Genomic DNA, 12,691 nt, shown 5'->3' with positions numbered 1-12,691 from the left:
CACACACAGGAACTGGTTGGACTGCAGCTGGGAGCTGATTGGTCAGACTGGATTATAAGATATTAAACACTAGAAGTCATTTTTAGGAAAGTCTTGACTAAACTAAATCAGATTTAGTAAGAAAGTCTGATCATAGAAACGGAGACTGAAAAAGGGTTTTTCGAGAACCCGTTAATCAGCAGCTCGTCTGATCTAAACTGTAGGGCTGGATTATTTATACACAGATCAGATCGGTATCATCTGATACTCAGTATTTAGAGATTCCAATTAGAAAATAACTGGATCGGGACATCCCACGTTTACCTTAAAACAGCAGCTGCAAAACCAGGCTGATGTTTCACTACCAGCATAATGCTGATGGCGGTGAAGTTTCCCCATGTTCTGTGCCATATTGCAGAGTTTCCCCTCAGCCCCTATAAAAGCAGGGACAGCCTGGGCAGGTCAGACATGCAGAGAAAGATGCCGAATGAAACGTAACAAGTACTTATTAATTTATTTACACAATTTAAAATACACAAATACAGTGGCAATACAAATGAGGAGAAAAACCTTCCAGGGCAGGAAGATTTCCCATAATTCCATCTGATACAGCACAGTGTGGTGATTGGGTGATGCAGAAGGACCGGCTCAAACAAACCAGTAAAGAAAAAAGAAAAAGAAAGTAAAGAGAGAAACCCAGAAACTCGGCTGATCCTGATCAGCGTGTACCGGAGAGGGCGCCGAGGAGCTCACCGGCACAGGAGCTGTTTACTCTTCTTCTTCTTTGTTTGTGAGACCACCGGAGAGGAAAAACTAACTGAACAAATCTAGACTGGAACGAAGTCCCTCTCATCCCTCTACACACTACCATCTCCCCCCACACACTACACACACACACAGACAGACAAACAGACAGACAGAGACAGACAGAGGCTATGTAAAAATGGTACCTCGCCATCACTAGAAACATCCTATTTACACAACAGAACTGAATAGGTTCAATTTCACCACTACCCCCCATCCCCGACTACTGAAACGCCTAAAAGCTCTACTAACGATGAAGGTGGACAGGCTGAGAGCGCCTCTCTGAGTCTTCTACAGACTGAAGCTCCTGGAGAAACCAAAAACGATGAGACCGGGGAAGGGGCTGAGGGGATGGGGCGGTGCTAAAAGCCTGGATAATACTCAGTAAATAAAAGAGTCGAAGAGAAATCTCAATTATTAAAATAAAAAAATGTCATAAAAAGGGAACAAAAAGGTACAAGTCAGATCATCTCGTCTTAAAGGGAACTGAGGACCGGTTTCCATCTTCAAGGACAAAACCGAGCAGGGGTCACGCACACAGATCAGGTTGTGAACATAATTCAGCTCGTATGTCCAGGCTCCAAGATGCCAGTCTGAAGCTCAGAGTGATGATCCATGCACACTATAAACAAAAACACCCCCCCACGAAGAGAGACGAAAAAAATTAATCCTACGAACCTGCACTCCTCCACACACTCGCCCCGGTTACAGACCCAATCGCCCACCTGCGACCGATTGCAGCAACACAGGCATTTCACAGCTTTCCGCAGCTTCAGGGAATACAACCAAATCAGACGGCAAGTGGACAGAGTGTGCCAGGCTGTTCCGGACTGAAGAAAAATAATAATGATAATCAATCAATTAAAAACTCACCCTAAATGTGTGATGATAAAGTGGTATTGGTGTGTTTACAATCTGCTATTCAGACCGGGTCTTCCCTAGGCTGGCCTTCACTACACAAACACCTAAACTACACCAATACCTAAAGAACGAACGGCCACGGGAAATCAACCAGTCAGGGCTTCATTCAGACAAGCAGAGATTTTTAGATGTCCGCCCAGAAGAAATCAGATCTTTTCTTAGACGTCTAAAAACACGATTAAGGAAAATAATTAATTTGCAGTATTCTGATTTGAACAAAACAAAAAAATTGACCTGAACTTTCCATTTTTTTTTATTCAACCCAGCCTAGCGATTCTGACGTGATTAAAATTGCAGTGTCATCATTTTTATGAGCTTAAATGCAAACGTCACACCCTCCAGTGAGAACTGAGAGTTTAATCTTTGTCAAAAGAAAAAAGATAAAAAAGAAAAAAAAGAGGGAAAGTAAAGTTATAAAAGCATGTTAATGTTAATGGCTATCAGTGCAGCTCCACTCTGAGCTGCTGGAGTTAATTTTCTCTTTTCTTTTTTTTTTTTTGCAACAGGTGAGGGTGAGCACAAGTACAGTATGCATTTGTTTACTGGCGCTGGGCTGTGGGACAGTCCAGGACTGTGGAAAACAGACAGAGGCTGGAAAGGCCACGTTTGCCCAGCATCTCTTCTCTCACTCTGAAAGAGCACGGTGGTGTAAAAGTGCTCCGTCTGCTTTTGTTTATTCATTTGTTTCTTTGTTTCGGAGTGTGTGCACAGGTGTGGCTGTGAGAAGGTGTGTGTTGTGTGTGTGTGTGGGAGAGAAAGCGTGGGTGTCCGTCTCTCCCTTAGTGACTGGTGTGTGTGGGTGTGTGAGTGGATTCAGTTGCTCTGGAGAAAAGAATAAAGTAAGTCTCTGTCTGGCTTTGATTTGCTCAGGTTGACTGCAGATGCTGGAGAAGTCCTGGTGCTGAAATAGAGGGCTGCTGGTGCCCCCTGGTGGCCTGTGCGGATCTCATCGAGGTACGGCGGACTGCAGGCCACTGGGGGTGACGCGGGAAAGGGCCTGCGGAGAGAAAACAGAGTTAATAACCGCTCACGATACTCAAACATGCAAACATCACAAAAGTTGTAGAATACAAAGCAGACCGACTTCAAGGATTATCCAGTATGAATCTGCAGTGTGTGGTTTAACAGTACAACCAATAATTGCAGAGTCACTCCACATTCATTACAGTCAGACATTAAAACACACTGTGGATTCATACTGGATGGAAGGGACACTGCAAGTGAATAACCATAACTGGCATTAAACCAATTCACTGCAAACTCATACTGGATTCAAATGAATCCTCAATCATTACGGTCAGACTTTTAAAAAAACGGGATATTCATACTGGGAGGGAAAAAAAAAAAAAAAAAAAAAAAAAAAAAAAAACACTCCACAGTTAGGGTCAGCATAGACGCTACACTGCAAATTCATGCTGGATTATGATCAGGCCACTTAACTAAAAACAAGGCAAATTCATACTGGATTTAAAGTTACTCCACATTTACTGTCAAACTAAAAGCTACACTGCAAATTCATACTGGATTCCACATTCTGAACTGAACAACAGGAGCAGGTAAAAGGAGCCCAGCACTAACAGGGCTGAAAGACGCCACACTGAGGGGGAACTCTGGTGGGGAGTGTTCCTCCAGACTGTTCCTCCCATTAAACAGCTGGAGCGAGGGGCAGGAGAGAGGTTGGAAATTCGAGACAAAGGAGCAGCTTGACGAGAAATCAGATAACATGACTGATCTCTGACCTAGACATGGCCAAGACATGTTTGGTATCTAGGAGATGCTAGGCTAATATTGCTAACATACACTGGACTTGGTCACCAATTTTCTCATCTCCATACTACACCCGGAATCTTCAGTTATTAAAACTGAAAACTACATTAGCAATTTAAATAATATTTAATAAAGCAGCATGACATCTGGGTTACACATTTGATCTGAAGCTGGATCTACTTCTATCTATCATCCTCATCACGTCCCGCTCTGTAGAGCTCTTCCACCCTCAGGCTGGAGCGCAGTGGGCGGAGTGATACCACACACTGCGCTGAGGTGAAGGTGGTTCCCAGTTCCTCAGCTCTGTGGTTCTGGTTCTGTTTGGGTTTATAGACTAAAGTCAGTCCAACCGTCTCCTAAACCTCATCCATCTACCAGCTGATGAAGATCTGGAGGAGTTCTGAGGGACGGGCTTTCGGGAACAGTGATACAGTTATAGAGCAATGTTATCATCTCCCACTGCAAACTTAAGCAGCTCACATCAGACACCAGGTATGTTTTAGCAGATTGACGGAACTTGGAATCCGATTGAATCACGTTCATCTGATTTCTCACCAAACTGTTCCTTTAGCTGATCTACACAAATGTCTGTCACATTTATGGCTGATGGCTCTCAACAGCCACCCTGAAGCCTGAATTAGCCAAATGAACACATTTCGCTAATCGTTCACAGAGAACACACATCCAGAGCAGCGTGAAGAGCAGACGGCTCTAACGTCTGAAGCTACAGTGTAAGGTGCATGCCTGATGCAGACGAGGGTGTGTAAGCATTAGGATGCTTAATATTTCTGAAGCATACATAAACCACTACCTGGAGGTTTATGTATGGTCTACCAGTCATTGATGAGAAGCACCAAAAGCGATCTGGTACTAATATCACTCTCTTGTGCCCCACTAGAGCCCTTCCTTAAATGTGAGCGAATTAAAGTAAGGACAATTGTGTGCTTTTCGATTAAAAAACAAAATAAAACCACAATTAAGGAAATTAAGGATTGTAATTAACTGACTATTGATGATTTCTGCTCACCAGTGAAACATGCAGCTGATCAGTGTTCTTTTACCCACAATACACTCAGAAAAGCAGGTTGCGTTAATATCTACAAAAAGCTGCTTTGTGAAAACATGAGCCGGGGACAAGCAGGGGAATCCCCCTCTGGGCATGTGAGCTCTGATCCGGGTTTAGGAGAGCCAGTTTATGAGCAGTGTAATTAAGTGTGCATGCATAATAAATGACTATAGTTTAATTTGATGTTTTGGGGGTTGCCCTCAGATTCCCTCCCTCCCCCAACAGTGTTTCTCATGAACATTAAGCGTTTGGATAAAGGAGGGGCGGGGCTCAAATGAGCAGATCTATATATTTAAAAAGCTGTACATTTCAGAACAGTGCATTCAACCCCCAAACGAACCACAGCAGAGGAAACAACCCAATCTAAAAGCCATCAAGGGGTCTTTCTCTGCTGATTTGGTCATGCTGAGACGACCAAATGCTGGAAGGAGAACGGGAGAATACATTTTTCATGATGCCCTGTCAGAGCAAAAAGAGAACAGAAGGCCCCGGAGGACTGGGGCTCAGGCCTCAGCCAATCGTGTGCCTCCTGTCCTCTAGAGGGCAGCGACAATCTATCTCTGCCATTAGAGAGGAAACAAAAGAGTTCTTAAAAGCTGACAAAATTCCTTACATCAACCTAGTGGGATTAAAACTTTGCAAAAATGTTGATAATATATATATTTTTTTAATTAGAAAGCAAACACTTTTGCCCGCAATTCAGCATGATGTTTGTGTCATTTTAATTGATTTCTGCTTCTATTCACCTCCACTGTAAAGGAGTCAGTTGCCATTACTACAACAGATACATCCCATATTTTATCTCCCATCCAAACCCACCAGAGAAGCTATACAAGTTTTATATGGAGTGATGATGATTATGATGATGAAGGTAAAATAGTGGAGAATCTCAACTAATCCAGTTTTCTTTAGGGACTACTTTCTGTAGCCGCACAACACCCTGCAGCATGTATCCCTCCACCATTTTAATGATCTGATTTTAAAAGCAGGTTCTAGAGCCGAACTCTTCTCAGAACTTTGGTAGAACAGTGTCTCAGGCATCAGGCAGCGTCTTCATCACCATTAGGTGAAGAACTTTCTGTGAGGAGCTTTTATTAGAGCTTCAGACGTCTGCTTCCCTTCTCCTCCACTGTAGTAGAACTTCAGCTCTGACTGGAGGAGCTTATCTAGAACCTCCACTGTAGAACCACAGCTCTGACTGGGGGAGCTTATCTAGAACACTAAACTTGAGTTTAGTGTAACTATTTAATTATGTAGGTGGGTTTCCCTATGAAAAAGCTCTAGCTATTAGCAACACAGCTGGAGGGTTAGGGGGATCAAATTCAGTATAATTACATTTAAAAGGATACTATTTCACTTGTGATGAAAAGTTCATGCATGGGTAAATGTTCTGCTCAATGATTTGCATCCTGTTGTATGTGGATTACATTAATGTGTTTAGATTGCTATGTAGACATGCTTCCTAATATTACACACACACACACACACAAAATATATATATATATATATATATATATATATATATATATATATATATATATATATATATACATACACACACACACACACAATATATATATATATATATATATATATATATATATATATATATATATATATATATATATACACACATATACATACACACACACACACACACACACACACACATATATATATATATATATATTTTTTCTCCTTCCAAAAAAAACTCTGATGGGTGTGTGCCTCCCACCCACACACCCTTCAGTGTTTTCTTACAAAATGACAGCACAAGCACAAACTGCATGCCAGAGAGGAACCTGCAGATTCAAACTGAAGCTGAGTGAAATCAGAGAGAAGGGCTTAATCCTCACTCTCATGCGGAGCACACAGGGGCAGCCGTTAGTAAAATGTGCACTTGAAGTACAGCAGTAGAAGAGAGGCATACACACCCAAGCAAATACACAGTCACCATCACACGCAGGCAGGGGGCGCTGCAGAGCAAAACTGCACAGCAGTGCCATTCTAATGATCAACAAAACACACACGGGTGGATTTTCAGGTTACAACATTAAAGCCTAGTTCCTGTGTGTGTGTGTGTGTGTGTGTGTGTGTGTGTGTGATAGAGAGAGAGAGAGAGAGAGAGAGAGAGAGAGAGAGAGAGAGAGACATCCACTGCATTTCTGAACAGCTCAGCACAGTTTAATCCAAGGCAGAGCTGAAGGGTGTAACCTGACCAAGTTTTGGTATGCTTGAGTTACTATTACTACCTTTACTAATTCCTCATCTCCATTTTATTCAGTAGTTTAGATTGTAATTCTGCTCAATTTGTTTAAATTCAGTTTTATTGCTTTTTTTTTTAAAAACTGATATTGATTGATCTGAATCCCTGTTCTTTATGTCAGCTCAGCTACATTATGGATGCGGATCACTTCATTTACAGCTTAAATTTTCATTTCCGTTCTGCATCATCAGAGGAGAGTCTGATTAAGTTTATTCTGGTATTAAAAAAAATGTAATTGTTAAACTGAAATTAATACGAACCATAAGAATGTGTTATGCTTCAGCTAGAAAACCCTAAATGATAGAAGAGGAGGGGGAAAATAAATAAATAAATAAATAAATAAAGAGCAAACTTGATTATTTTTTAACTGGAGAGGACGGCAGATTTCTGACATCTTCATTTTAAAGCTGTTCATTTTATTATGTGGTCGTTTGCTCAGGTAGTCATGATCTTAACCAATAACTGCATGTTTACACTGAAACCGAAATAGAGGACTCCTATAAGCATAGACTGAGAATATATTCATGAAGAGAACAAAAGATTAATGGAATCAAAATCAGCCATAGAATTATATTAAAATATGGTGTTCTTAACTAGCCATGCTCAATGCTGCCCTAAATGGGACAAATGTAGGATTCATTTCAAGGTCCTTTCCTGTTCTGTATGTATTTAGACACATTCAATGTTTATGCATGTGATCTAAAGCCCGCATGCAGGCAGCCTTCATAAGGGTAAAACCCGGGCCTGTAGAACCCATCTGAGCCGGTCACTGAAAAGGCCATTCAGTTTGTAGTGAAAGCTACAGACAGACAGTTTCCTGGCAGTTGCAGCGGGGTATTATTGGATGGCTGCAGATCCAGCAGATGGGCCAGTGGGACTGCTTGCCCATGTACAGGCAAAACGCAGATAGTCCACTGCGCAGTCCTCTTTCCCACGCTGCATGTTGAGCTGTAAACTCAACAAACCTACAGGACCTCTGTTTAGTCAGCATGTGAATCAGAGGACTGAGTGTAGAACTAATGGGTTTAATTAAGCATCTCCACACAGGATAGTCCGCTAATGCCTCGCTCTACAGCGTCAGTCTGAAGAACACAGCCTCTCGCTAATCTTCCGGCTACGCAAAGGAAGCTGACCCACTTCCACTGGATCCAAAACTGCCTGTGGAGTGGGCATATGGTCAGTTCTCTGCAGGCTTCTGCCTCGCGTAGACACATTTACATCACTACAGGCACAGTCTAAATCTACCCACCCATCTCCAACAGCGAATCCTGCTCGAGACACACAGCACTATATAGCTTAAGTAGCTATACTATATGTCCAAATGTTTGTGGACGCCGCTTCTAAAGAAGGCATTCAGCTGCTTCAGGCTGGCCCAATTGTTGACAGACATGAAAATGCGCACACACACGGTGTGTGCTAGAGAAGTATAAAACCCCCCAGCATTAAGGTGTGGAGCAGTGGGACTCCTGACAGCAGTCCATATAGCTAGTGTAGCTTACACATAATGGGAGAACATACACATCAGCTAGCATGGAGCTAACAGCACGTCTAAGCGATCACACGCCTCACACCATGTGGAGGTGTTCAATAATCTGTGTTTTCTGACACTATGATTTATCTATAGAAACAACAAAAAGGTCTCAGCCGATCAACTACATCTGGTGTAAAGGGGGAAAATGGGTAATATGGCTTTACAGAACCGGGCGATGCTCCCAGTTTGTGCTGGAACGGGAGCTTCAGCACAGCCCACAGCGTTGCCGTTTTGGTTCTGCAGCATTCGACTGTACAGCGCTGGAACACTGAGGCTGCCATGGAGCTTTAATGCAGTTAATACTGGAGCAGGGTAATCCAGCAGTGCTTTACCCGGGGCCCATCTGTGAGGAGTAACAGGAGGCAGCTGGTGCACAGAATTTATTTTGTTCACACGGTTTAATTTTTTCCATCTGAGTCATTAGCGTAGGCAACGAACCCACAAAGCAAAACTGGCACGCAACAGAACGCTAAAACCATCCCACATATGTGAGATACTGCACCCCAGCCTCATGCAGACACTAATCCCCTCAACCTCAAACTCAGACGTGTACCCTTTTCCCCTGACCAGGAGCCAGGGCTGGTGGAGTTGGAGCACCATGTCGAAGCTAGTTTTTGGACAGCTGGTTTGAGAAGCTTGAAAGATCTTCATTTCTGGTCTGCTAGTCTTGATCTAGCCATCAGGATCACAGCAGTGAGGTCATGAGCTACAGATCAAAGGCAAAACCAAGAAAAGCAGACAGGAAAAGAAGGTGCAGTTAACTACCTGGACCAGTGATGGTACAGTACTAGTAACAGAGCAGAAGAAAGAGGAAAGGTGAAGGAGGACATGAGACGTAGGTAGACGAGGTGGCGAACGAAGGAGGAATCAAAAGAGAGGAGTAGTGAAGGAGAATGAACAGTGAGGAACATGTGAACAAAAGGTAGGCGGAGGATGAGGGGGGGAAAAGGGTAGAAGGAGCAGAACAGGAAGAAGGAGGAGGAGAAAAAGGACATAGGAGTAGGAGGGTGGTGGTGAATGAAGGGAAAGGGAAGAAAAAGAAGAGTCAGAAAAAGAAATGGAGTAGCGAAGGAGTCAGAAATATGGAGGAGTGGCGATGGAGAGGAGTCAGAAAAGGCAGAAAGAGGAGGAGAGGCGTAAAAAAAAAAGTAGAGTCAAGAAAATGAGAGTAGCAAAGAAAATGAACAGTGAGGAACAAAAAGTAGAAGGATGAGGAGGAAAGGGTAGAAGGAGCAGAACAAGGAGAAGGGAGGAGGAAAACGGCAAGAGAAGTAGGAGGTGGTGGTGAAATAAATAAATATATGCACACACACAAATATATAGTCAGTAAAGGGAAACAGTGAAGGAGAAGAGCCTGAAAAAAGAGGAGTAGCAAAAGAAAAAGGAGTCAAAAAAAAAAAAAAAAAAAAAAAAAAAAAAAAAGGGGAGCAGCGAAGGAAACGAATAGTAAGTAGAAGTAGAAGGATGAGGAGGAAAAAGAATAGAAGGAGCAGAACAGGGAGATGGGAGGAGGAGGAGGAGAGAGAATAAATAAGAAAAATAGTTTTGTTTTTCTAGAATCAGAACACATGTTTTTTGTGGAAGAAACCAACACGTCAAACCAGCAAGAGAAACCAAAAACAAATGGAAAGTTCCTAAATGAACGCCAAAAGTTGGTGGAAATGCAGTTTAAAGCCAGAGTCAGCAGCAGAATCACAAACCTCACTACACAGACAGACGAACAGCCCAGGAACTACACTGAACACTAAAACCTGGATGGGAGCGCGCTGATCGTAGACTGAGCTATACCTGTACTGAGCGGAGATACTGCTCAGCTCTAAAGCTGGAGGACATACGATACGATTCCTAAAAAGCACCGGCTCTGGCACCATGTCAGCAGAAAACACCTGATCTGAGTCTATTTTTAACAGCATGAAAAAAGGAGGGGGGGGGGGGTGTGAAGGGACTCTTCAGCTGTTTGGTTATAATTAACATTTCAATACATTTTTAAATCCTGACCTTAATTATTTTGGAACACCCCATTTGAGTGTTCACACTAACTTTGGCACCAAGGACTATTATTATTAAAGGACTATTTTAAAGACTGTACGCTTTATTGATCATATAATTGACTATAATATCCCAAAACTGATGCAACAGAACCTCCACCTTCAGAACGCTGGATCACAGCACCTCTATACTCGTTTTTCTACCTCTAGCTATGACGTATCCCTGAAGCCTCTACTGGAGGAGGAGCTAGGCGGGGCAGAAGCAGTAGAGCAGTGAGGAAAGGGCAGGGAGGGGCTTTACTGAGTGCAGGGAGGTGCAGACACACCAGACAAGATGGCACCCGACCGTCACTCACCCGGGACTGCCCCTGCCTCTCACAGCAGAACGTGGCGAGCAGCTACTTGCCGTGATGATCGAAGGGAATGCTATTCTGAGGTGGGCGGGGTGGAGGGGGGGAAAAAGATTTATATGTGAAATAGACAACAGCAATGTGACAAAGCACATTATAGACAGTGCTCCGAGCAGGACGGCAGGACCGCTCTCAGGAAAGCTGCACTGCTGTTTTTAATTAATAACCGCACCAATCTGTACAGAACACCACTGTCAGAACAAAAGCCCATCTCCACTTACACAACGCAGGTATGCCAGCTATGCTTTCCTGGCTTTGACTCCCTTATTCTTGCAAAATTCTAGTTCTATTTCATTTTTAGCGTCTTCTACTAAACTTCGTCAACTTTACATTATTAATTTAAACCAGTTTCTTTCGCTTTTATTTTATTTAATGTCTTTGGACCACCTTGTGTCTGAAATGTGAATAACGTAAATACACCTGCCATTTATTGAGGCAAAAATCAATAGAAATTAAACTAACATTACAGACAATTATTATTATAATTTTCCTTTTTCCTTATTTATGTCGGCGATTTTGTTCTGACAGTGACTATATTAAGATGAATCTGTTTCTGGATTTTTAAGTGTAATGATGTATTCATCATCTTTGTTAGTTTTACATACTTGTCCATGTCTGTATTGTAAATCCTGAAGATACCTGGAGAAATAAAGCTGAGTCTGAACTAAAATTTAACTGAAAGTTTGTTAAAAAGAACAGAAATATGCATTTATGATTTTGAAGAGATATTTATAGAGCAGTACCGTTGCAGGTCTCTGCAGGAATGCAGAATCTAGCATTTTTAAAAGCAGCTATGCAAATACAATCTAAAAAACAGTTCCAAGACACACCCACTGAGAAATCTAAACTAATCAGTGCACTGAAGGCAAGTCGGACACATTGAGAGTGGGTCCAGATTAGATGAAGGACCATACATTTCTCAAACATGTCAATGACTCTCGCACATTTTTGATCATTCCCATATTAAAGAAAGCTGCCGTAGCACTTTACACGGTGAACTGCACGTTTTAAACCACATATAAGGCCTTGATTTGAACCCACCAGCGTTTTAACTCTGCATGCTAGCAGCTTTTAAAGCCAGGAGCCGGCCCCAGCATTTTCATGCCAAACAGCATCTGAAAAGTGCTCCTTGACGGCTCCCTAGCACTGTTCCCATCTCCACGAGTCCGAATCGACTGCGTTCAGAGAGGAAGTGCTACAGTGATGGGGAGCCATGGAAGAACACCAAGCTCCGAGACTAGCACAGCCAGACGGTGGGTGAAATACTCCAGCTACAGATCACTAATGAGGATGTGAGCGATGCTAATGCTTTACAGCACAAAACCACCCGAGCAGGGCTTTTACCTGTGACGTGGACATCCGTGAAGTGTCCTGTCTGCCGGTCAGGTCAGACGAGGAGATGTTAACTGGAGCGCCGCGGTGTAATCTCATGCTGACCTTCCTCTCGCGCTCCATTCCTGACACACAAAACGACAGGAAACGCATCAGCATTAGCACGGAGCCGAGCACAGACAGCAGCAGGCTGCTTCACAAAGCAGGATTTCCTCAGTAAGCTGGATAACCTAAGCCCAAACTGCCCGACAGTTACTCCCCTACCGGACAGGGTTGACCAGAACTCCTGCTTCACAAAACAGACCCCAGTTTAAGATCAATCTACGATTAAAACCAGTGTGCCAAGACAGTAAAGCTACATTAAATGGACAAAAGTATTGGGACACCTGCTCTTTCCTTTTTCGTTTAAACTTAAGGGTATTAAAAGAGCTGATCCTGCTTTTGTTGGAGTAACTGTCTCCTGTCCAGAGAAGAAGACTTTCTACTGGATTTTGGAGGAGCATTGCTGTGAGGATGTGATTGCATTCAGCAACAAAAGTGTTATTGAGGTCAGAATGTTGATGATCACTCCAACATAACCTCAACTCATCCCAAAAGGGGGAAATTGGGTGCATTAGATTTTACCAA

The 12,691-nt window shown here is 42.8% G+C and overlaps 1 protein-coding gene across 2 annotated transcripts in view; it reads right to left on the bottom strand.

Moving 5' to 3' along the window:
• Positions 1 to 474: 474 nt before the first annotated feature.
• Positions 475 to 12,691, bottom strand: part of csnk1da (casein kinase 1, delta a) — a 50,220-nt gene continuing 38,003 nt past the window's right edge. Inside the window, exons 9-11 of one of the 2 annotated variants that reach the window (XM_072693918.1) lie at positions 12,077 to 12,189; positions 10,679 to 10,753; positions 475 to 2,701 (exon numbers count right to left, since the gene is read on the bottom strand). In XM_072693918.1, the coding sequence (XP_072550019.1) occupies positions 10,721 to 10,753; positions 12,077 to 12,189 (146 nt within the window). In that variant the 3' untranslated portion in view covers positions 475 to 2,701; positions 10,679 to 10,720. The remainder of the gene's footprint in view (positions 2,702 to 10,678; positions 10,754 to 12,076; positions 12,190 to 12,691) is intronic. The other variant, XM_072693917.1, reaches the window with a different exon arrangement.

The sequence above is a fragment of the Salminus brasiliensis genome, chromosome 12 (assembly GCF_030463535.1).
Source record: "Salminus brasiliensis chromosome 12, fSalBra1.hap2, whole genome shotgun sequence".
Taxonomy (NCBI): domain Eukaryota; kingdom Metazoa; phylum Chordata; class Actinopteri; order Characiformes; family Bryconidae; genus Salminus; species Salminus brasiliensis.
The sequence above is the reverse complement of the archived record's forward strand: the minus strand, read 5'-3'. Positions and strand labels throughout refer to the sequence as shown.